This window comes from Setaria viridis, chromosome 6 (genome assembly GCF_005286985.2).
Source record: "Setaria viridis chromosome 6, Setaria_viridis_v4.0, whole genome shotgun sequence".
NCBI lineage: Eukaryota > Viridiplantae > Streptophyta > Magnoliopsida > Poales > Poaceae > Setaria > Setaria viridis.
This window is the reverse complement of record NC_048268.2, coordinates 27,673,519-27,700,135: the sequence shown is the minus strand read 5'-3', so window position 1 is coordinate 27,700,135 and position 26,617 is coordinate 27,673,519. Positions and strand designations below refer to the sequence as shown.

At 44.2% G+C, this 26,617-nt stretch overlaps 1 protein-coding gene across 1 annotated transcript; it reads right to left on the bottom strand.

Annotated features, from left to right (window-relative positions):
• Nucleotides 1-1,031: 1,031 nt before the first annotated feature.
• LOC117861442 (aminoaldehyde dehydrogenase 1a) lies at nucleotides 1,032-6,545 on the bottom strand. The gene is made up of 14 exons (XM_034745002.2): nucleotides 6,171-6,545; nucleotides 5,434-5,514; nucleotides 5,208-5,356; nucleotides 4,586-4,678; nucleotides 4,388-4,511; nucleotides 4,226-4,291; nucleotides 4,011-4,077; nucleotides 3,496-3,572; nucleotides 2,926-3,039; nucleotides 2,116-2,193; nucleotides 1,885-2,036; nucleotides 1,723-1,783; nucleotides 1,372-1,478; nucleotides 1,032-1,270 (listed from the first exon to the last, which is right to left on the bottom strand). Exons 1-14 carry the CDS (start codon nucleotides 6,426-6,428, stop codon nucleotides 1,180-1,182), a joined length of 1,518 nt encoding a protein of 505 aa, XP_034600893.1. The 5' UTR covers nucleotides 6,429-6,545; the 3' UTR covers nucleotides 1,032-1,179.
• Between the last annotated feature and the right edge of the window lie 20,072 nt (nucleotides 6,546-26,617).

Sequence of the window (26,617 nt, the reverse complement as noted above, 5' to 3'; positions counted from 1 at the left end):
GTTGGCGGGCGGGGCCAACTGCCACGGTCGGGAGCACGAGGGTTGTGTTGCGTTGCATCCTTGCATTGCATGCCCCAGTGGGATTGATTTCAACTGTTTCGCACGGGAACGCGTATGCCTTTCTTGCAGTAGGCCCATGCAACTTCATCCCGGGCGCGAAATTCCCAAACGTTGAATTGGGTGCATTTTGAATTGTAGAAAAACATGAATCGTAGGAATCTGGATCAAACGTAAAGAAAAACAAAAACAAAAGTAGTGCAGTGGGCTTCATGGGCTCACGGGCTTAGTGTTTTGGGCTCAGTGAGCTCACATATAGGTATTCTCTTGGCCCAGTTCTTAAAATTGTCCAAGGACAGGGCACACTGATCTAGATTTTCTTATCTCGGAAGAAATCAGTTTTACGTAAATGTTTGGAGGTGAGCAGCAGTGTGAACTGTTGAGATTCGAGCACCGAGTGGTTTGCGGGTGCTCAGCTGGATGGCTTGACAGATGTCGCTACGAGGACGAACGTTCTCTACCGGAGGCTCTGCCGCGAGCTCGGCGCCGCCGTCGTGTCCATGGACTACTCGCACCGCCGCCCCCCCCCCCCCCCCCCCCCCCCCCCCCTCCCCCCCCGCGCTTCCACGCCGCCTACGACAACGGCCTCTCGCCACGCTCCGCCGCCTCGACGCCAAGTCGCCAACGCCAACGCCATGCCGGCCGTCGACCTCTCCAACTGCTTCCCCGCCGGCGACATCGCGGGAGGCAACGTCACCCACCACGTAGCCCAGAGATCGACGACGACGTCTTCACGCCTATGCCTCGCCTTCGCCATCCTGATACAGCCGTTCTTCGGCGAGGAGGAACGGACCGAGGCACAGATTTCTTGTCACGTAGTCATACCCACAATGTTGGCACATACGAATGGCATGCTGCGACGACGAATTCAACGTCTCACATTTCGCAATAAAATAAAATAAAATAATCCAACGCTCACATAAACAATAACCTATGCAGTATGCACACATAACGTCGCAAGTGCAAGCGTACAGTAAAACTGAACTCGGGCATCTAATTTTATTCCTCAGATGCAACACTTCAGAGTGTCATATGTTCCATTTGTTACACGGGTTCATTCGTCGCATGGCATCGTTTATTCCGGATTTCCAATGGGACAGATAAAAGTTATCAGTGCCAGCTTTACATCTTGGCGGGGGCCGGGTACCATCCCCACGGCTCATCAGAGAGGTACTCCGTGACCTGCTTGATGTTCAGGTAGTTATCGATGCCCCTGTAGCGAAAAAACAACACAAGCAAGGTGTCAGTTAGATGTCATAACATCAGCTATTTGATGTCTGATGTCGCAGAAATGTTGTCATTCGTGCTACCCACCCTTCTCCGAGCTCGCGTCCGAAGCCACTGCGCTTGTTCCCACCCCATGGGGCATGGAAGAAGCAGGGTTGCGAGCAGTTTACCCAGATACATCCAGCGTCGATCTCCTGTTGGGCAAAGTTTTCATTAGAAATGTGTTGTAGAAATACCGCGAAACAGTTCTAAGAGCAAGTTTGCATGGTTCTATGTTGAAACGCAAAGTCAATTTGTGTGCCATGGCATCAAGAATACCAACTTTCAACTAATATGGACAGAGGTAGAGGGTAGGTAAAAATGAGAAATCTGAATATCAGTCCGATGCAGTCATCAAGTCACCCGCCAAATACTGTAAAACCCTTCACTTGTGCATACCTCAGCTAATCTCTGGCATCGTTCGCGATCGTTGGAAATTACAGCACCAGCCAAGCCATAACTGTCAAAAAGGAATAGTGAAATGAGTTCATATGCTAGACTTATGTATGAGCTGTAAGCCTGCAGGGGACATTGAAACCATGCTAAAAACAAGTAGCTCACTGTGTATCATTGGACAGTTCGATGGCTTCATCTTCAGTGCTAAATTCATAAACGCACAGGACTGGACCAAAGACTTCCTCCCTCCAAATTTCCATTGATGTGCTTACATCAGTAATAATTGTGGGTTCAAGATAGTACCCCTTCTCAAGATGCTGTTAAAAAACATAAAAAATTAGTTCTATCTCAGAATAGTATGTGGATCACTGTAAATCCAAATGCACTGAGCCTTACCGCCGGTCTAACACCCCCAGTCAGAATAGTAGCACCTTCGGTTTTAGCATTTGATATGAACTTCTTAATCTTCTCATACTGAGAATGCAAAAAAAAAAACAAGGAGTAAGACTCCTAAGAACAACTATAAAGCAATGAGGCAATTTGCAACTATGTATATGGTTGCAAAGACGCTGGTGATTAGGGTATCCATTTCCTTCTAGTCTAATTCCCTACATAAAAAAAACTCGACCGGTGGGGGAAGAACCACCCCATGGCATTGCATTAAGAAGGGACAGTATGACCCCGGTCGAGAAAACCCCCCGAACCCTAGCCCATGCCCGCATAGGGCCAAACCGAACTTGGGCCAGCATACACCGTTACCCAAGCCGGCGCAGCGCACCATTACCTGGGCCGGCGACGCACTGCAGCCGCAAGCAAGGGGAGTTTTTCTTGGGTGCAGTACCGGGGTTTGAACCCCGGTCAGTGGGCACGAACACAACCAGCCACACCACTGAGCTATCGCTCAGTTTGCCTAATGCCCTATATAGGACCATAAACATTAATGATTAATCCATACTACAGTCCTTACTGTAAAAAGGGATGTTATAATATAGTAAACCTAAAGAAGGTCATGCCAGTAAGTGCATTTGAACACAGGTCCTCTCAAAACGGGAGGACTACATCCTGTAGAAACTAGCAAGAACAAGAATGTACAGACACTAATTCAGAAGTGCCAAACTCTCAAATTAGAAAGAAGCCACAAAACATGGCCTTGTCAAATGATAACTTGCTTGAATTTAGATAAAGTTAAAATGTAGACTGTAGTACCTGTCCTTCGCTAACAACTGGTCCAAGCCTGCAACCGTCTTCAAGTGGATCTGAAACTTTAATATTTTTGGACCATGCAACCATCCTCTCCTTAAACTCTTTGGCAATTTTTGTCTGCAATTTCATTGGACATAGAACTTGATTAGTATGATACTGACGAAAATAACATGATTCCATAACTGAGTTTTGATTTCAAAGAGTAATATAGAGTGGTAAGTTGCCATTGTTGATTTAAAATAACAATAAAATCAATGTGATTGTGAATATACTTCATAAATATGCACCATACCAAAACACACACAGGTCATGGAATAGCCCAAAGCCCCAAACCTAGATCTTAACTAATGGGACACTCATATATTGTTCAAAGCAGGTGTAAAGAACATAGTAGACTGCTATTTATTCAGTGAAGTAATATTGACATCATACAATCTTCTCAAATCAGAAATTAATGGCAGGGAAAAAGTTAAAGCAATGCCACTCCAGAAATATATTATGGCTGATAGATATAAAGTTGTGATTTGTGAAGTATACCAAGAGACAATACCAGCAATGACACGTGACACTTACATGGACAAGAAGACGAGATGTTGCACTGCAAATCTGACCATTAGTCCAAAAGCACCCAAACAGAGTCCATTCAACAGCTGTTTAAGTTTAAAAGGAAGGATCAATGATGGTGATATAGCACAATCCACAATCAGTGAAGTGTTAGCATCCACTAACGGAAGCTACTCACAGTCACAAATATACTTTCTTGGAACTAATGCTTATGTTCTCCACATAAGTTCAGTCCTTACGAAATTTCTTGGGATCGACAATGAAAGATGAAATCATGCAACATATACATATTGCATCAAATACTTTTCATTTCATTTTTTTATTGGATGTATGCGGTCGCAGAAGCCGGAGATGATTTTATTCAACTTGCATGCACTGGGTCTACAAAGTCTGTAAAAAGCCCATATAACAATGAATGGCCTTGAGGGTGTGGCTAACTTATCATAAGTTCTTTTGCAAATTACAATAATCCCCACACACCAACAAAATTTTGTAATTTAGTAAGCCTCAGAATATACATGTACCTTTTTCAATGTCAACATCATCAAATACTACTATAGGACTTTTTCCACCAAGTTCCAGTGTAACAGGCTGTCAAGAAAAATGCAATATTAAGAAAAATTAAATTCAAAAGGGTATTCAAATCATACTTATGTAATTTATAAACTAAAAGAGAAAAACGTATGACACAGTATATTACTAGAAATGAAACATAAATTCACAAACATTTGGGTCGAACCTTGACCATAGGAGCTGCAGCTGCCATAATCTTCTTACCAGTTTCAAAACTCCCAGTAAAAGAGACCTAAATACACAGTGAACCCATGCTATGAGGAATGTCCTTTTCATTGATCTGCCATGCTAACACATGATTATATCATTATATGGAAAACATCTATACCTTGTCAACATCTGGGTGCGCTGCCAAAGGAGCACCAGCATCAGGACCTAAACCAGTCACAATGTTCAAGACACCAGAAGGAAGACCGACTTCTTTACAGACATCACCAAGCTCTAAGCAAGTCCTGGTAATTTAAAAGTAGACGATTCAAATGCCATTGCTAATTGCATGAACATGTCATAACATGCTAATACTTACACAGATGACAGTTCAGATGGCTTCAACACAGCTGTACAACCAGCAGCCAGAGCAGGAGCTACCTTCCATGTAGCCATCAGGAGCGGATAGTTCCTGCAACACAAATACAAAGTATAATAGTTTAGGGTCAAAATAAGTAATACAAGAACATATAAAGGAAAAAAATAGAAGTAAATCAATTACTGAGAAACAGCACATTCAATGTAGATACAACAAATACGCGAACAAGGACAACAGCAGAATAGTGGGCTTAAGAAGCAAAACCAACACTTTTACTACAACAAAGCACACTGCTGACAACAAGTACTAGTGAAATTGGCCAAAGATTCATGCAAGTGAAAAACAAATTTGAAATTAACTTGGACAGATGATATTCAACACTGTATAGGAAGTAAAAATATGGGTAATTGGAAATATTTCAGACCAATGATGAGGGAAGTTATGTAAAGTAGCTTTAACAGACTCTGTGTGTGTGGTTTTAATTTTGAATATTCAGCTTTTCCACTATACAACTCTGAGATCTTACGAAAAAATGAAACTGTATTACTGAATACATGCCACTTGGCCAAGTGTTTTGATCATGAATACAAAAAACAGTGAGATGGGGCAGAAATTAAAATACCAAGGAGTGATAAGCCCAACAACTCCGATAGGCTCTCTCCGAAGATGGCATTTAAAAGTTTCCATCGGAAGGGTAACTGGTGAATTTTGCCTTTTGTCCAAGGCTTCCGCCTGATCCGCGAAGTACTCAAAGCAGCCAGCAACATCATCCTGATAAAAGAAGTGGCAAACAGATCAGAATGTCAAGCTGGAAAAAAATGCACACTTCTATAAGGTGTGTCATATACCATGTCCCATGCTGCTTCGTCATAAGGCTTCCCACAATCAAGCGCCTCTAGCTTAGCCAGCTCAGGTTTCCTCTCGATTATCTGAATAAGAAGACATTTTTCACATGCAAAACGTGATATATGTCAATATGTTTCAACAAAAATTTGATGACCCAAACATTACAAGGCTCCCCGCTCCCCCAATTGAAGTTCAAAGAGGAAGATCGTTTGAGGTGTTTGGACTTTCGAGCTCAGACTTAAAAAGGCCAAGCCACCCTGTTTTGTGGAAAGCAGAAGACCATTCACACCAAAAACGGAACATAAGGATTTGCTATAGTTAGACAGGTTTAGAATTGAAAATTTATCTGTACTTTCTGTGATTCTGTAGATATAACAGTAACCAGGAGTACGGAAGCAATATTGAGGCACCTACGATCGGTCAGTGAATGCACCATGAAGAAGCTAAGGAGGAAGGGTCACAGACAAATATAGCACAAGTACTAAGAAGTTCACTCCTACCGTTACGGGGGCTCAGATCCAGTCACCAAATCATACCCGTCAAAGCATAAAAATAGCTACCGCAAGTGACAGCACAGAAATTAACCAAATGTACTACTCCTACCTCAGTACCTGTTGTGACACGCTCAATCCATTTCGAATTACGACATAAAAAAAATCCACAGATCCCTCGCTGAAAATCGGCTAGCAAATATTGCGGTGCGCAGGAAAGACTGCAGCGTGCGTGCGTGCGTGTGTACCTTGGCGGCGATGGCGCGGAGGTACTTGGCCCGGACGGCCCCCGGCGCGCGCGCCCAGTCGCGGCCGCGGTTCCTCCTGAGCGCCGCCCGCGCGGCGGCCACAGCGGCCTCCACGTCCTCCGCCGTGCCCGCCGGGATCTCACCGATCTGGGCCTCGGTTGCGGGGTTGATGACGGGGAGGCGCCGGCCCTGCGCGGGCGCGCGCCACTCCCCGTCGACGAAGAGCTGCCGCAGCGGGACCGTCGCCGGCGCGGCCATCGGTGAGGGGGAGCTACTGCCTGCTGGAGTGCGCGCGCGCGGGGGTCGTGCGTGAGCGTGAGGTGGGGAGTGGTTTGGGTTGGTGGGATCGGCACACTGCTGGTGCTGGCCTGCTTCTGCTGCTGCTGTGCTGCCCAGGTGGAAAGCGATGCCCTCCCCTCTTGTGTTGCGGAGAGCAGCGGCGGTTCCCCGTTCGGCCCGCGGTGGTTCTGTTGGAACGTCCGTTTCGTTATCGTAATTGTGGCTGGGAACATCGTGAAAGATGATATTTGTTTTTGCGAGGAATCGTGAAATATGATTTACTAGGCTGGCAAAGCAAATTATCGTGTTTGAATGTTTGATAGCACGGATCATCTCGCCTACAATATAGATGCATACATTTAAATAAAATATTCAGGGTCTGATTGGTTAGGCACTTTTCCCTGGCAAAACTAGGGCAGGCCAAAACATGGCTGTGCCAAAATTTGCCTAACAAAATCTAAAAGTTTTACAATAACACTAGGTTGGGTGCTAAAATGTAATAGTCAAAATTTTGATCCCCAATTAGTTTGATGCCAAAACACAAATGCCAATGCTCATGATTTGTACTAGCACACATATTCACATATTTTTAGAACATGCAGCTTGCATAACAGTAAGGGAGAAGGACATGGGAGCGTGGCAGGATAAACTTCAGCATGCTAATTTTTTGGATTTGGACCAAGCGGGCGCTAAAATTATTGGGCTTCCCCTAGTTTTGATTTGGCACATTTTGGTGCCCAACCAATCAAGCTCTTAACTTGCTTGGTTAGGCAACCGATTAAGTTCTTAGCCTGGTTGGTTGGGTACCAAAATTTGCCTCGCGAAATCCAGGCTAGGTCAAAACGTGTACATGACAAAAAAAAATCTACCAGAACCTGAGCAAGAATTTAGGATAGCACTTGATCAAGGCGCCAAAATGTGGCAGGCAAAATTTTTTAGCTTTGAATCCAAACAAACGCCAAAGTTTATCGGCATGCTTTAATTTTGGCCGGTAGGATTTGGAGCCCAACCAAGCATGCTCTTAATAGTTAGTATGGATGGAAGAGCATAAAAATAGCTACCGCAATTGACAGCACAACCATATAAGTGATATCATCTCCGATCATTATCGTATTAAAATTTAAATTCTTTTATTATCATACTGTAGTTAATAGTGAAATTGGCAATTTTTTTTATCAACCGTTTTCGAGTTTTCATCTCAAGTACTTCCTCTGTCCCAAATTACTATTCGTTTTGGCTTTTCTAAATACATAGCTTTTGATATGCACGTAGATATACATTATGTCTAGATACATAGTAAAAATTATGTATTTAAAAGAATTAAAATGAATTGTAATTTGGGACGTAATGAGTAGTTAGGATATATGCATAAATCAGGAATGATCGAAAACTTGCATTGAGAATTGTCCGCGTTCCCCACCTTAAAATGTTGCAAAATCATGAACGACTCAAATTAGTAAATTTAGCCAGGTACCGTAACTTTTAAGCAACTTCAGAAAATTGAAATCATTTTAATATTTTGTTATTTCGTTTTATGCATAAAGTATTTTTTGTGGCGACCCAGCTGGTTGCACGCATACTGATGTCGACTCTATCTTTTTCTGAAAGCAAAAGGTAGGGATTTTGTTTTCGCGCGTGACACGTGGTTCGGAAGGTGGGATCGGCACGTTGCTGTTGCTGCGCAGGTGGGGGCAGCGGCGTTCCGTTCGGCCGTGGCGGTTTTGGTGGGACGTCTATCTCATTAATCGTTATCGTACGTGTAAGTCGTATAACGGTGGCCGGATCCATCTCAAAATGCAGGTCGTTTTGAAATGGAGGAAATATTTATTTGGAGAGGAATCGTAGAAGCTGATCTACTATATTGGCAAAGAAAATTATCATGTTCTGATAGCATGATTGTCTCGTATGGGGTATGCCATGTAGATGATACAATTAAATAAAACATTTGCTCTAAAGTTAGTTTATATGCATAAATGATTAAAAATAATCAAAGCAACTTGTATTGTAAATTGTCGATGTTGCACAATTATGGATGACTCAACTTAGCAGATTTTTTTCGAATCACATTATACACAGACGCAGACGCTCACATACACGCACGCATACTCGTCCCTACGAACACACGCACGCAACCCTACAACTATGAGCACGTTCGAAATACTGAGTTGGCAAATTCTTAAGATTGATGAAGTCACCACTAGCGCCTCACCTACCATTAAAAGAATAGCGGCGGTTAAGTCTTGGAATAAATCCAGGAAAATGCGAGTACCAGTGCCGAGTCGAGGACTCGAACTCTGGTAGGCAGGAGTCGGGGATAAATCCCCAGTACCCGCAAGGAAGGAAGAAGACGGGCTCCTACTAGGATTTCTCTGTAATCCTACTAAGACTCATACCATATAATCCTACTAGAACTCCTCCTTGTAACCGACTAGTAATCCACCCCCTAGAGTATATAAAGGAGGGCAGGGGTCCCTAGATCGGTAGGCAAAGATCTCATAGAGAACCATAATAGAGGAGCAAATCCTCAACACCAAATAACACCCAAGCGTAGGGCACAATATACAACACCCCAAACAGGATGTAGGGTATTACGCTACTTTGGCGGCCTGAATTTGTATAAATCTGTATCTTATGTCCTTACTTTTACCTTCGAGTTCCAGGTCCGGCGATCCCCCACCAAACAATCTACTACCTCAGGATACCCCGTAGGTTGCCAGGTATAACATCGACATCTAGCGTGTCAGGTAGGGGTCATCGTCGAGATCATCAGGCGAGCTTGAAGGACCTCATCATCAAGATCAATCTACTCTACAAGAAGAAAGTCGCCAAGTCAGAGTTCTGAGCAGACAAATCTACACCGAGACATAATCGATGCGCTCCACGTTCCATTCGAAGACCAAGTTGGTTTCCGCCGCATGCTGCTGCATACTGCTCGTCGATCAAGGTAGAGGCAAATCCGATTCGAGTTGGGAGATCAGGCAGACCGACGGACCCACACCATAATTAAGAAGATGATAAAACTCTGTTACAGTCACGCGCGGATTGAGGCAAATAATCAGCTCCGACTACTCTCCGTGGAAAGTAATTTTGAGGAATCTGTACTACACGCACATGGAAGGCTACCACAAGACCTCAAAAGCATAGCCTAACGTACATAGAAGATGTACGCGAGCACTGCTACCCCGACATCCGACCGCATCAAGTCACCGACGACTATTTCGACTACTCATCTTGACTAAAAAAGTAGTCGAGGATGGTCTACTTCGACTACTCATCTCAACTAGAAAACTAGTTGAGGGCGGGTTCCACGTGATCAACAAATAGTTGGAATCGACTCCGACTAGTCGGCTTCTCCAACAACCGTCGCGGCTTCACAACGACCACGATGGCTTCGTCGACAATCATCCACGAATCAAGCTAAGTCACTTTTTTAATTATTTTATATAATTTTTTCCGGCTTGTTTTCCGCATGTATGGCAACGTGCCGATTACTTATTTGTGTACACCTCTCGATAGGAATTACCCTCTAGGGCTACACTTTGCCAATTATTCCTGGGACATGTTAAATGACAGCTATGGGCTTGTACACTGAATTACGGAGGCTATTGTCATGGGTTTGGTGCACTGAGTTCTGAAAGCTTCGCCACAGGCTTGGTACACCGAATTAGGAGGCTCTATCGCGAAGTTTGGTGCACTGAGTGCTGGAGGCTCGCAACGGCTACACCCTAAGGAGGCACAAATCATATGCGCTGCAACACGCGCTCTTCTAGCTAAAAGACAGAAAAGTCTCATCGACTACTTCAAACGCAATCGCGCAGTCTTTTTGTCGCAATGCTGACTAATTATTTTAAATGTCTTCTCTTAGCCGTCGCCAATATCCTCGAGCAGAACACGCCTCAATTCTTGAAAGCCTTGGACCTTCTGTCATGCCTAAATGTTAGGACGTGAGACAAAGATCTCCGTAGCAGCAGTGCTAGTACACGTACACGAGACAAAGATCTCACAAGCAGTAGCAATGGCTAAATAGGGACTGAGAGTCTAAACGTTATAGGCTAACTACTCGGGAAAAATATAGCCGAACCAAGAGCATGACACATAACATTTACATTATATTCATCACTGAATAAATTTCAGTAGTTTCAATATTCTACAATATGCTACATAATGTATGCATTTTTTTCAGGTCAAGCTTTGGCAACGACTGTCCAGGACGCTCAGCATACCTCCAATGGCTCCGCTAGCTCCCAGGCTCAGGGCTAAGCGCTAATTACTACTCGGACATCTTCAATGACTCAGCTAGCTTCCAAGCTCGGGGGCTAAGCGCCAAATAACTACTCAACGTGGCTTCTACGGCTCACTTGGCACATAAGCTCGGGAGCTAGATGCCAAATGACTACTCAAAAGACGACTTTCATGAAGACTAAAGACCCTCGGATTGATGATTTAATCATTCCGAGGCTCAGGTTGATAAGCTACACCCAACAGTTGATCAAGATGAAGAAAGAAAATTCAAGATTTTATTGACCCTTAGCCTGATTCTTCGATTCAACCTAAAGCTTGGGGGTTACTCCATATGGAGTGCGACTTCCGCCGCCCTCCATATCACATTGCAAAGATGAAGATTACAAAATCAAGATGATTAGGGGCTTAAGCACACCACAGCCTCATGACAGCTTTGGAGAATTTTAAAGATTCAGCCAGATAGAGTACTCAAGGAGCACAAAAACTATTTGGCGAGGATCTAAAAAGTACTCGAAGACTGCTACATTCAACTATGAAGCGCTTTGGGGCTTGTCGGAGATAGATCCCCGGTACCCGTAAGGAAGAAAGAAGACGAACTCCTATTAGGATTTCTCTGTAATCCTACTAGGACTCATAACATATAATTCTACTAGAACTCCTTGTAACCTACCAGTGATCCCGCCCCCTGGAGTATATAAAGAAGGGCAGGGGTCACTAGATCGGTAGGCAAAGACCTCATAGAGAACCACAACAGAGGAGCAAATCCTCACTACCAAACAACACCCAAGCGCAGGGCGCAATATACAACACTCCAAACAAGATGTAGGATACTACGCTACTCTGACGGCCCAAAACCTGTATAAATCTTTGTCTCGTGTCCTTACTTTTACCTTCGAATTCCAGATCCAGCGATCCCCCACCAACTAATCTATTACCTCGAGATACCCATCGATAGTTTGACAGGTATAATACCAAGGAAACTTACCAGAGTACCAAAGTAATTTTGAAGTAATGATCAGGTGAAATGATTTTAATATTTTCTTATTTTGTTTATGCATACAGTATTGTTTGCGGCGATCTTGGTTGCACACCTACCGACGCGGCTCCACTAGCTTTCTCTGAAAGCAACAAGTGGGCATTTTTTTTTGCGCATGACACGTGGTCGGTGGAACTATTCATGTACTAAAGAAGTACGAACTCTCGTGGTTCTCTCTGATTTTGTATGGAGCACCTAGCTGTCGTCGTTCAGGTACATTTCCTCTGTCTTTCATTTGTTTTATCAAAGGCGAACAGCGCCCGATGATACGGCCACGTGAATCCAAATCTCGGTACATTCTGGTACATCAAATGCGGGAATTTGGCACGCAGACGGTAGATCATGTAAAAGATGTAAATAAACAAGAACAAGGAGATTCGATATGAAGCACCATTCCCGTTTGACGAACGTAAGAGATATTTTTTTTTAACCAATAACCTATCGTCTCAGCCTCGCGTTTTGTTCGCAACACATGCACATGTTTACAGATGCTAGAAATTAACTAGAAGCGCACAAATGCTCACGCAACATGGGTACGGGGTTTTGCACTAAATATACGCACAGTGCATGTACTTCTAAATCGGTGGAAATCCGCCTCGTGCCAAGGAAATGTGTCACATACACTGTCGCCTATCCAGTACTACCTGCCATGGGAACGGAAGAGGTGTACATATAGGAGCATTAAAAAAACATACTCCGATTCCGTAGACCGTTTTATGATTCTAGCCGATCAAGCTGCTTAAACTTGGCCAATCAAACTCCTATTGAACAATACATTTTCATGTTCCAATACCTCCCAACTTTAGCTCATTTAAGACCTGACATGAGCATTTTGCGGATCGGGTCAAAAAAAAATCCCAGCTCATTTGAGTCTAAAAATTGATACCCACGACCACCCCTCTGAGTCGTCATTGTCAGACCGAGTTTTTGACTGGACTTAGGCTTCCCAGTCTTTTTAGTAGGAAAATAAATGAAATTTACTTTTTTAGCCGGCTCAGGCTGACACGAATTTTTTGCTAGGTTTTCTCTAGTCACGCGCAGCTAGGGGTGGTAATGGATCATGGCTCTCATGCTCCTTCGCAATCCAACTCAGCCCTATCTATTTTAGTTTAAAAATCATATAATATTATGATCCGGATCTAATTGAGCCCGATGCTTAGACTAAATTAGAGAGCTCTTTATCACCTCCACGCGCAGCCCTTATAGCTATCGTGGGCGGGTCAAAACCCATCAGGCTCGGCTAGACCTGCGGATCGGGCTGGGTTGAACCTAAAATGAACAGGTCTAATTAAGACTTGCTAAGACTAACAAGCTAAAAGTAAAGTTTAACTCAATTCGTAAAAAGTTTAGCATTTGTTTCATTAAGGCTCGGCTCATTAAAGCTAACAAGTTAAAATATAAAGTTTAGCTTTGTTGTAAAAACTCAGTGTTTATTTTTGCTCACGAGCATCATTTTTAAGTATTTTAATAATGTGCATAACGATATCTAATGGTGACATTAAAGTTCACCAACATGTGTCGACAAAATTAGAAGGATATGGATGTTTCAAGACGCAAAATTGATTGTGATACATTGATCGTATGGTAAGTTATTTTTTGCCAAATCATGGTGATAAAACAGTACCTGTCCTTATGAGTTATGTATGAGTCACTTGTATGACATGTAGTACTGATCACTTGATCAGCAGGAGGCCTCTCCAACAAAGTGGTGCCTTCCTGAAGGAATTTTTTTATTTTACGATTTTGCAAAAATAAATATCCGTGCAAAAATTAGTAGAACTAGACCTATACAGCCGGATGAAACTGCTATAGCCGTTTCAAACGGCGGTAGGTCAGTCAAAAAGAATAAAAATAGATACCGCCATTTGAATCGGCGGTTAGGCACGTGGCGGTGATGTGGCAGGGGCAGGGACCCTTACCTGCCTACTTTTCGCCAGCAGCAGGAGGTGGACACGCCTATAGCCAATTGGAACGGCTATAGCCGTGTGAGACGGCTATAAGTTCCAATAATTTTATTTTATTATTTTGATTCATGATTTTTTTTCTTAGATATGAAAATGTAAGTTAGATTGGAAGCGCTAAATGTTCGAATATGTCATTATGGTTGCAATATGAAACTTCCAAATTAGAGAGAGAGAGCGCTTCGATGAAATATTGCAAATTGAATTAACTCCTGGTCATGAAATACATAGTTGTTTCCAGCGAAATTACAACACATGAAAATGAAATTTGTGCACAACATATGAACAGTAACCACTCTAGCCTAAACAATTAATTATAGATTGCAGTGGCATGTGCGGCACAGATGCTACCCTAAACATGTGCCGTTGCTAAATCTAACATGCCTTAGGTAATTGAAATAAACGGGGATAGAACCATCTCTACTTTCTAGTAGAACTGGCTTTGCGAGAGCTGGGAGGGTCCAGCCTCATAGTATCTAGCACCCCCAGATGAAGGCGGTAACGGTGGGCGATCCTTGTTGTGGTGGTAGGGGCACTTGCACCACGGATCGGTACAAATCAAGTCACCTGCGATGTTAACCGCCTAAGGATTTGCATCAACTTCGGATTGAAGATCCTCCACCCTACGCTTGAGGTCAAAGATCTTGCACTTGAGATAGTGGATGTACTCTTGGGTTGGCTTAGGAAGTGGAGGATCCACCCACTTCGCATAGCGACAGTTTCCTTCGTCGAGATAAGAACGAACATGATGTTAGTTTCTAGCACGAAAAAAGTCTAGCAAAAGTAACGAAGTAATAACATGACTCACCAAAGCCATACGGGCATCGAAAGAAATGCTGGCTACCATCAACATAGCCATCAAACAACTGCACCACGCAAGCCACGCCATGGTGACACATTGGCCACGTATCATGCCGGTCATCATAAGACCTAAGGGAGTTTGGAGGGGCGTAGTTAGCCCTATCATGCAGAGGGAAGTCGTCGAGGGGTTTCTCATACTCCGTTGGGCCAAAAGAACCTGGCCAAGTGATGGTGGGAATAAGAGCATCACCTCCTCCTCCCCCTCCTCCCACGACCTCTCCCTCTTGTGAATGCCATTGTTCTTCCTTCTACTCAGTTTTGTTGAAGGATACAGGAGAGGAAGGTCCATATAAGGAGACTTGAGATGAAGATGCATGTTGCCATCTTGTGTTCAGTACCCCGTCATGTTCAATCATCCTGAAAAGGCTTAGATATAGGCTATGCAGGTCTATGGATGTAGGGATAAGTGTGGAGTCCCATCTACCTAAAAAGGCTCGCATTTAGGGTCTCTGCATTCTATAGTGTAGGCTTTCAGTGACGGTTCACGTCAACAGTGGATTACCACAATCTGAGTATTGTACTGGCACCAGAGTAGTGTACTGGCAATAGGGTGGAATCTGAGTACTTAAAGCATCGATACGAAATGTTATCACAGTAGAAACAACAGTACAATGGCATGTGAGGCGCCCAACATGACAAACTTAAATGGCACCTTGCCTAGGATAATATGCCTTAGATAATGAAAATTGGTGGATCACAACTAATGATCTACTAGGTGAACTGGGGAAGTTTCCCCGTCCTTGCTTTTTTGGAGGAACATTCTCCATCCTGCTTCTTCATGTTCTCATGTTGCTCTTCTTCCTGGAGGAGTTGTGCCTGACGAGCTTTGAATTTTTCCTCCTGTCGTTTTAGTGCTACCTCTTGAGCACCTAATTGCTCGCGCCGCCTCTACAGCTTATCCTCCTTGCCCTTCAAACGGATCTGCTGTTGGTGGATGCATCGCTCTTGCTCAAGCCAAGCAAGACGTGCCGCCTCTCGAGTCTCTGTATGCCTAGCATAGTACTGCCCTTTGGTCTCTAGCTGGTGAAGGATTATGCCCACCTCCTCTAAAGATCTAGTGTCGATCCATTCCATAAATGTGCAAGCCTGCATGTAGATTCGTGATTAGTTCTATATACCCATACATTGAAAACAAATTTAAAATGTTATGAACGACCGGACCTTAAAATCATCATCAATGTCGGGATACTTGAAGTACCTACACCCCTTCTTACCTCGAGGTAATCGATCATCCCACACTTGCAACCACGCACGGAAGCCACAATGGCATTTGGGGCGCTCATTCCATGGTGGAATCCCATGTTGGTCATCCCTCCATGATGACATTTCTTACAATGACAAACAAACTCACTGCAACAGTTGGATTTTGGTTCGACAGTGCTAGTAGTGCGTTCGAACTATGCCTAGACATTTCTTATATAGAACGCTAGTAACCTGGTCCATGGACCATGTCCATCATAGTAAAGCAAAAGAACGAGCATGGACATCATAGTCTGCATTGGCCTACACATCATAGCCTGCACCGGCCTACACATCATAGCCTGCAATGGTCTACACATCATAGTCTGCACCGGCCTACAAAAGATGATCTGCATAAAGATAAAGAGGGCCCTATGGACTAAATGCGTCGTTGCTTGTGACGCACAGCACCAGCACCACGTCTCATCGCCCGTTGCACTGCTCTAGTCTGGAGCTGGTCGTACGTAAGAGGCTCCGGAGGGGCAACCTCGTGAGCCAGATGTCCTGCTGCGTCTGCAACTAATGTCGCACACTCCTGGGTGGAGCCCTGTGTTGGAGGCACTAACGCTCCACCCAACTGCGAATGACCTATCTCCTTAGGGTTGTAGCTGAAAATGAAGTTCACCCAGCTTACATTCGTCCTCTAGATATCCTCCTCTATGGACTTGTCATCGGTGCCTCCGTGACCTATGTACACTGTGATGGAACAAAGAAGTGTTATTGCCAATTTGGATACGTATTAGTAATGAAATAGAATGCATGAATTGAACTATTGTTGACTTACCTATGTCGTCCACACGGAGTCCACGCGAAGACGTCCGGCACCAAGTGGTCGTCCGCTGAAGTGTTGCGGCACTGTGTCATGAAATTATAAGTTAGTACGACCAATTACTAGTGGAATTGGTGAATGGAAGAAAAGAAAGTAAGAAACACATACTTGTGGGGTAGAAAGACTGTGGACGCGACGCGTAAGTGGAAGGACCTGGTGGAGCTGCAGCCCAAGACAGTGCAACTGGAGGAGTAAATGACCTGGGGTAGCCTACTTGTGCATGTGCTGCAACATACCACTAGTGGTACGCTAGCCGTGTGGGTGCAGCAGGCGACGAACCGGGGTGTTGTGTAGGTGGTTCTGAAGACGAACTAGGGTAGGCATCCCGTGGTGAAAGTAGAACGGCGGCTTCACCAGCCCGGCAACTAACAGCCCGTCGAAACCTAGCACACAGCGCCTGGATCCTCGTGGATGTCGACTCGTGCTCGTACGGTGTCATGTGCATGTAGTTCTGCATACCGGTTGACAATGTCGTACTGATGACAATTAAATAGTTTAAGTTAGGCCCAAAATAACCCAATGTACTATCAGAAGTAGCACTTCGAAAAACATATCGCGATGTCAAAGTTCTGGTCCCTGGAACGCAGGTACGTCTATGTGAGTGGTGCGGTCTCCATCGACGGCTACCTGGGAACGTGCATGACGCGTGTCCGTGTTCTCGATAAGTACCACTGGAGGTACGTTGTGAAAGCCTCATCAGAGTGTACACGCTCCTCATGCACTACGTCCTCAAAAGCGTTCACTCACTGCTCCATGTATGAAAGCAGCTTTAGACCCCACTGCGTCGCTGGCGCCTGACCCTAACATATTCATCATGCAATGAGTTACATTAAGGCAAAATATTTATTAGAAAAAAATGATTAAGAATATTTCTGTGCAGCTTACCTGTGTACGTGGGCCTCAAAGCTGTGAATCACTAGAACTAGTGAGTCCTGGTACCGATGGAACTGCCTCATCACACGGTGCATCGAGTACTCCTCAACGTGGATGTTGTACAAAAAGGGGCTTCTTCGTCATCCAGTACTCCTGGTCTCATAGGCACAAGGAAGACAACACTTGCGGGGCATGAGCCTGCATGTCCCCTAGGTTGTAAGGTGTCCACCTGACGTCAGGGTCGACAAGAGTGTCAAATTGCCCGACAAAGTCTTGGTACGACTTCTTCATCTGAACTCCAACCCACGATAGCTACAAAAAAATATTCCACAATCAGGACTAGTAGTTTTAATATCAATGCATGCAAGATATGAATTAGTACACAAAGTAATTGTAGGTATAGTATCGTACCTTTCTCAAGCACCACATGGACCCCATCGTGGGTCTATCAACATCGTCGTGGTCGAGAGGCAACCGCCGGTAGGGTGCCACGTCAATCTATGGCCGACCCACTGGGAAGTGCTCGTACGACCAAAGCTGAAGAAGCAATAGGCAACCAACAAAGATGGGCTCAGTCGAGTTTACCTTAGTGTAGCCCGTGCAAAGCCCCTCTAGGTAGCCGCCAACACAGCAGAACCCCAGCTGTACTGTGGTACCTCGTCAAGCGGGGCCTCCGCTATAGCCCTCACAAAAGGAAGGAGCTGCTTTGGCGTTGAGTTCCCCTACGAGGTGCAGAACATGATCCACCCAAACAGCCACAATAAGTACACCTCCAAGTGCCTCACAACTGTGGCGTCGGCGGCATCGGCTCTCATGTAGTCCGCCTGCACAATCGTAGAAGTTAGTTTGTACATTCACAAACCTTAGCGACTAGGAAATGAAAAGATAGGTAAATGAGTACTCACACTGAACTGCATGAGCCACTTCTTCGTGGGTCCGTGTATTGAGCTGAAGGTGCGGTACGGTAAGGCCCGGTCGTTCCGTGGAACGTGGGAAAACCGGTCCAAAAGGTCCTCATGTGAACTAACTGGCACATCTTGTGCACGAACGGCCATGCCTGCACAAGGCAGGCCAGCAAGAGCGACACGTCCTGAAGTGTAGGGACCATCTCACCGACTGTGAGGTGCAACGTGTGAGTCTTGGGCCACCAACGGTCAATAAGAGCTGCTAAGAGTGACATGTCGAAGTGGAAACGTGTCGTCTTATCCACTCGCTTCAATCCTGGGTCCATCATATCTCCCTCAACCAACCTCGCAATCGAGAGGAGTCCCGCTGCGCGTAACCTGTACCATGGATACCATTTATTATTTTGCAAAAAACACAAGGTTAGGAATGAAATTGAGAACTCAAAGTAACATGTACCTCAGAATCTAACGAGTGTCGATCGGTATCGTCGACAATGGCACATGTGCGCGAAGCGTGCCGAGGTTGATACCCCGTACGGCAAACATGAACGACTGGTGAGCGGCGTCCAAGTCAGGGTCGAGCAACTCGGCGGTCTCGTACGCCTCTCCAGGCTCCTCCGCCATATCTGCAATATGTCTAATATTATTAAATAAACTAAGTAGAATATACGGCAAACATGGAGACAAAATAATATAATGACAGAAATATTTCATCACATAATATAAGAATTGCAGGACATAAAATAATTAATATGTCTTAATATTACAACACAACATTTAGTCAAAAATCTAAGGATTACAGTAGACTCAACATATTCCAAACACAAGAATTACATTACACATGACTGAGTTGACTAAACTTAGCAGTTCATAAACATACAACACACATTAATAGTACTACATACATAAATAACTCCCACGACGATTTGAAGGCATACGCATTATTCACACAAGACCATCATTGTTCCTACGTCCACAACGACCCTGACCACGTGCTGGAGCATTTGGAGCAGCATTTGATGGTTCAGCTTGGTTACTCCCGCCTCCATATGTCATTGCAGGACACTTCTTGTACGTGTGACTTGTTTCATGGCACTTCGAGCAGAGGCGCACTTTGGGACTATCTTCAGATTGATCCATGTTGTTCTTGATGCGTCTGTTCTTGCGTCGCCCAACCCCTTGGAATATTTCAGGATTAGGGTCAGGAATGTAACGTGCGACATTCCCAGGATTATCCATGAAGTTTCCTAGTATACAAAATTCATAAACCTCATTCCTCCAAATGGCCCATATAGTTTCCTTAAGGAAGTAATGTGGTACGAACATATGAGGCTGAAGTCTCCCTGCCTCAAAACATGTAGCAAATACATGGGTGCAAGGCCTGTGAAGCAGTCTCGGCTTATGGCATGAGCAAACACAGCCTTCATTGCTAATAATGCGCTCCTATGAGTGTTTCTCGTGCCTCCCTCCCAATCAACCCCTGTTCCTGCAAAAAATCTCGCAGCGGTGTTCAACAGCCCCACTTCTTTAACACGGTGCTTATGAGCCTTTTTGATCGCCGTGTCCATGTACTTTGTCATCTTGTATCAATAAATTTTATGATTATCGGCCATTGACTTATTGGCCACTGCGTACCGGTCTCTAAAATACTTAATGGTGTGGTATAAGAAGAATTCCACGATACCAACAAGGGTAGTCGCTTGACACCACGCAGGACCCAATTATACACCTTAGCTAGGTTTGTAGTCATTATACTATACCTAGCACCTCCCTCATCATACAGTAGTGCCCAATTCTCCTTCGGCTCATGCTCAATCCACTGTGAGAATGTCTTAATGGACCTCCCCCATCTTCATCTGACATTTGGACCATCTAGTCCGACGTCCTCTAGAGACATAGGGTGGTCCGCCTCATTGTTTACCGGCCTCTTAGCTAGCTCTTCAGATTGTTTCTTTGTAAGGTCATCAAGTTTCTTCCAAAGTAGATTGAATTTCCTCTCCTGATTCTGGATACATATCTGTTTAAACAGTTTCGTAAGGGTCTTGTTTTTGATTTGTCTATAAAAGTTTGTGTGGCAGAACCGCCCAAATTAAACCAGCTTAAGGAGCTAACCATTATCTTAATGGTTAATCCGGTCACACACACTTAAAATGGTGTAATCCGACAGTCCGTCGGGTCAAGCCCGATTCAACCACTGAGTATCTTGATCGAAACAACATGCAACAAGTCTCACACAAAGGTGAGCGCAGATGAAACAACATAGCATTCCACTTTACAAACATAGAGTTCATAATTAATTTACAAACCGAGTTCGAAATTCATAAAGATTACAAGCCAGAGCTCTTTAAATAAAATACAGCAGAAGTCTAAACGATAAAGTGTGAATAAAGATATGTGACAACATAAGTAGCCCGCCACATGTCATCCAACACGAGACCACTCAACCGACCACCCTTCAGGTAAAGGACGGCCATCCCAAGGTTGACCGGCCACCAACTCTATCATTTCTCACTAATACCTGAAACCAATACTCAGTAATACTTACCCGACTATGGTATATACTTAGCCGACTCCTAGTATGAAAGGCTTTTGACTGAGGGGTTGGTTTTGCCAGAAAGCAGCTAAGAGTGGATCCTTACTTTCAAGTTTTAGCATCTAATTAAAGTTGAGCTAACCATTCTAAGTGAGCAACATTTTCAAAACTTTTCAGTGTGGAAAAATAATTGATTAGATAACAACATCAACATCATTTCACATTTCCTTTCATTCCACTTCTTACTACGATGTGACACGGTGATCAAGGTTTTCTTAACCGAGAGCGGTGGCAAATCGATTCGATTTATAACCTTTGCAAGGTGGACCTATACACACAACATATGCATGCCCCGTCGAGCCGCATATGGCAAACGGTCCCCTTAGAGAGTGATGGCAGTTGCGAACTCCTGTGACCCTCGAGTGCTAATCCCCACCGGTACCTCCCCGGGCCTACCGTGAGTTACTGATTAGCACACGAATAGGAAACATGATCAACTCCATCTGCAATCGTGCCCTAAGGTACTAGGTTTTACTAGTTTTAACTACCTCTTACTTCCAGCGTGTGTATAGTACTGTTCAAACTCGATCAGCAGGGCCACAACGAACGAACCTTAATCGACACAGGCGGAGCGCAACAACAATACTAACTTCAACTTTATTTTCTGTCTCCGCCCGGTTTCCAACTTTTCTTTCATCAGTGATTCATTCTCAAGTAACTCGCCATAAATATTGAAAAATCCTATGTCTCGCAAGCGACAGTCAATCACTCGACTTCTACCGTTCTTAATTAAGCATGGCATTTCTATCGATCTACACATACTAGTATTTTGATCCTGCGAGTCCTAGGGATCATGCAACTAAGGTTTCATTCAACTCCTAGGAACTTAATGCATAAAAGTAAACACATATTTAAGATAATTGCATAGTTTTAAAATTAGGGATTATGCTCCGAGGCTTGCCTTCCCAATTAGCCTTGGGCTTTTCTGAACTTTGGTTCAGGTTTTGGGATGTTTCAATAGGAGAGGCTTCATGTTGCTCACTCTTGGGCACGGCGATCAATTCATATAGACCGTCGACTAGCGGGTTATCTACATGAAAATGCATATGTATGAGTTGATTGAAAGGTGATGATACATGCATGAAGTCAAGTTTAGAGAGTGCAGCAACTCAATCATAAAATATTACGAGTTCCAGTAGAGCATAAAAACATATTCTCTCTACACAAGAAATATGCTAAGGGCTAAAACTATAGCACTAACATACTAGGGGCCAATAAATGACATATACAAGTAACCAAAGAGATTCAGCTAGCAAAATTTTTAGGGACGATCATGCTACTGATGAAGAGCATAAATAATCATTTGTGGGCTTACAAATCCTAGTAGCAATTATCTTTAAGAAATAAACTAGCTTTCAACATGAATAAATGTTTAGGAGGCATCTATTGGTATATGAACATAAATCATTTACAGGAGCTTAATAATTAGGCAAAAACATTATTGCAAAAGTTTCAGCATGATTGTACTTCCACAAAGTTTACTAAAAGTCACACATTGCAAAGCTGCAGATACGCGGAATAATTTATAACTAGAGTTCTATCATCAGTTTAGTGCTACAAACTTTTCAGAATAGTTTTCAACACTACTATATACTGCCATGAATTTATCAGAATTTTATGAGTACGAGAACTATTTGTTCCACAATAAGGGATTAAACAACATGTATTTTAATAAGCAACAAAATCATATATTTCACAAGACCAAGCATTTTTACTAGGTAGATATGAGCATCAGGAGTTTGTATTTTTATCATTTTCTTATGATTTTATACGGATTTCCAAAGTTTCGGCCATTTCAACTAGAATTAAACCTGAAAAGAAAAAATGCTTTTGCAAGAAAACCCTCCGAAATAACTTTTCCCAATAGATCCACCCTTTCTTTACGAACCAGCCGCTGAATCTTTCACTTAGGCCCCTTGATAAACTTCCACCTCACACTTAAACCTAGAACTTTACGCATAACCCCTTGTACTTCTATTTCTTTCGTGACCGAGCCCCCACCTTTCTTCTACCTTGGGCTCGCCTGCACGCACACATGGCGATGGTGCCCCACCTAGGTGACTACCCCGTGAGCCTCCCTACATCTAGGAGCACCCGCTCACCTAGTTTTTGCCTAAAAACCCAAACCCTAGCTCTACTTTGACGGGCAGCGGCGCACGGCTGGTAGCAAGCTCGCGAATGAGCGCGGCAACTGGCCTAAGGAGGTGAAGTGGTGAGCACTTCATGGTTAGGAGCTCACCGAGGTTCAGTTTTGGTGGTTTGTGAGAGTAGAGGAGGCCAGGAGGGTGGAGTTCGATAGTGGGATGGAGCTCGGGCGGGTAGTAGCAATGGCGGCTACGAAAGCTTTAAGTTCTAGCGATTGGGGCCATGGTGGTGGGCAACATGTGGTGGGGATGGAGCTGGGGAGGTGTAGGAGTGGTGGGCGGTGGTGATTTGGAAATGGCAGAGTAGGGGCGGTGGATTTGGCCGGCGAACAGGAATAACCCGCTCGACCTGTTCCGCTTTGTTTCTTGGCCGTGGGTGGAGTGAAAGGGAGAGGGAAGGCGAGACCGGCTGCTTGGGAAGAAGATAAGGCCGCGAGCGTCGTCGGTGGTCTTCGGTTCACTGGTAAGTAGTGGTGTGGTGAAGTTGAGCAGTGGTGACGAGGCGCGAGCAGTGCGAGTGCAGGCGAGGCATGGCGTGGCGTCAGCGGCATGGCTCGGCGGAGTGGTTGGCGATGGGACGGTGGCGTACGACACGCACACGAGTGCTAACGGCGCATGTGTGTTGACCGAGAGGCCGGGCGGTGGACAGGCGGCAGCATGGCGGGGTGGGGCTCGCCCCTGCCATTTGTGGCAGAGAAGCGGTATGGGAGGAAGGAGAAGAAGGTGACGAGTAGGCCTGGAGCAAGGTGTAGCTAACCAAAAATTCCCCAAAAAAATCCATTCAAAAGATAAAATCACAAGGAACTCAAAGGAGCTTGAACCAACTGCAAACCTAAAAAGGATTGCCTAGAATTTGAAAAGTAAAACAGTTAAAATTAAAAATTCACTAAAGTTTTATTACTAGCAAGAATCACCCAAATATTGTGGAAAATTTTGTAAATTCATCATTGGGAATCTAGTATTTAATTAAAATAAAAGAAGCCACAATTATATTGCAAAAACTGAAGTTGCTTCACAAAGTTGCATTTGAACAATAAATGTCAATTTGACGAAGTTTAAATGGATGCAATGACATGATGCTCATTATATACTAATGGAATTTTCTAATCCTGAATTTAAAACCCAGGGTGTTATAGTTTGCCCCCATATGCCTCATGCACCACCTACTCTTCAAGTTTGGCCACTGCGGTGTCCTGTGACGTTCCACGTTGCCATTCTGCATGTCTTCGATTGCTTGTAGAATGCCTTTGTGCCGATCATGAATGACACAAATGTTCGGTACATCTTTCATAATTATCTTCTTAACCCTTTCCAGGAACCAATACCAACTATCTCCAGACTCTTTCTCCACAAAGGCGATCGCTAGCGGCAATACTTGGTTGTTACCGTCGGACCCAATAGCTATCAGGATTGTGCCTTTATACCTACCAGTTAAAAACGTACCATCAATGGAAATGACCGGGCGACAACACTGAAAATCCTCAATGCAAGGCCCCAAGGCCAAGAATGAGCACTGCAAAACGTGTTTGCTTGGATTCTGAGCACAGGGATAGGCTTTCAGATCATAGTAGCTTCCTAGATTCCTCTGGGATATGGTGTGCAACAGAGCAGGGAGGTTATCATATGATGCTTCGTATGTACCCCACCTCATCTCTAACGTCTTCTACTTCGCTCAGTAAGCCTTGTTGTAGCTAATTTTGTACTTGAACTTCTCCTCGATGGCATAAATAATCGATTTGGGCTCATAGCTAGGATTCTCGACTATCTGAGGATACATGTATTGAGCAACAAAATCAATAGTGAGGTTGCGATGTTGTGCTTCCAATTCATCCAGCACGCATTTGTGCTCCACCAATCTACTCACCTCCCAGTAATCCTTCCACTTGCCCTTGTATGCATGCATCCTAAAAGGGCAATTACTTTTTGACACAACACACATCATATATTGTCGGGCTACTCTTCACCACCCTAAACTGTCGTTGCAAAGATAAAGTTGACCATCGCTTTATAGCTGCCTTCACCTCATCCCCAGTAGGGTACAATGCACCGACACAGACCTCATTCTTCCTGTACTTCCAAGGGACATTTTCCCCTTCATTTACTGTTAGGTTCGAATGGTCATAACTTGACTAGTTCCGCGGGACATGATTAGCATCATCCTCATCCGACGAGTCATCATCCATGGCACGAAGGTCCTCTTCTCCCTCCCTCTCTACTTGCTCAACTAACCTAGGGATGTGTTCCCCCTCATAAGCCTCGCTATTTGGTTCACGAGGTGCCTCTTCATTCTCTGCATCTGCTTCTTCTACCCCATGTTCAGTATCTTCTTCAATTTGCCCATCGGTAATCTCCAAACCTTCCTCGGCTCTAACTTCCCCACCATCGACTTCTTCTTGAAACTGACTGCTAGACCCAATCTTCTGGAACACTTCAACAAACAATATGAGCAGCAAACCACGCTCAGTAGCAGTATTTACATAGGTCCTCCAGTTCTGGGTTCCTTCAAGCGGCATCAACTCCTAAAATATTATGTCAGGTCGAAATCTCACTACAGACATGACAGACAACCCAACTTGGTCTCTATCAAGCTCGAAAGCCTTAAATAGCCAGTTGCATACTGATCCCCAAGTCCTCTCTCTTGCTCTCCATACTTGTTTGCAGAACGACTTAAATTTAGACAGATCCACCTCTTCCGGACCATATCTAACCTCCCCCGGACCTTAGAACACTTGGAAAAATAAACTATCGGACATGCCTGTCAACATACACGACATCAAGAAATATTATTACTAAATATTATTAATTTTAACTAACCACAAAAATACATACATTCTGAATAGCTATATAAAATTATAACTCGTGCATTGCCAACAATATTAATTTTAGATTTATTGAAATATATCAATAAACTAAATTTACTTTACCAAAATTAAATAACCTAAATCTACTATACCAACTAACTAATATTTATCTATGTCTAATATGTACACCTAGATTTGATCTAATACGCTACACCATTTACAAATTATACATACTACTACATCTACTAACTACGAGATTTCAAAAAATACCTGAAGCGAAGCGCAGATCCAGCAGAGCTTCACTTCAATGTCCCCTCCCCTCCCCTCCCCTCCATATCTTTCTCTTTTTTCTAAATGCTTCCTTTGCCAGCTGGCTGTGCGCATTTTGTAGTGGGGGGAGCCTGCCGCCGACTAGTCCGACGGGATTTCCCTGCTCTCGCAGTTTCAAATGGCGGAAGGTGCTCTCGCTAATTCATCCGGCGGTAAGGATTGTGGGGCCCAGGCGCTGACAACATTCCGCCTTTTCGTCTGGCGGTTTTTTGCCACCTGCCATTTCAACTAGCGGTAGCCAATTTTCCACCGCTTCGGGCGCCACGGTGTCACATACGTGCTGACGTGCCTCCCCGGTTTCCATGCACACTGGTTTTTCAATTCGTACCGCCGGTTCAAACTGCTACTGCCGTA

What these genes read in the sequence shown, in the direction of transcription:
- LOC117861442 (XM_034745002.2), bottom strand. Translation starts at nt 6,428, where the DNA reads ATGGCCGCGCCGGCGACGGTCCCGCTGCGGCAGCTCTTCGTCGACGGG. An exon ending in TCCGCGCCATCGCCGCCAAG is followed by an intron (nt 5,515 to 6,170) that starts GTACACACGCAC and finishes CTTCTTATTCAG; the next exon opens with ATAATCGAGAGGAAACCTGA. An exon ending in CAGTTGTTAGCGAAGGACAG is followed by an intron (nt 2,194 to 2,925) that starts GTACTACAGTCT and finishes TTGCATTCTCAG; the next exon opens with TATGAGAAGATTAAGAAGTT.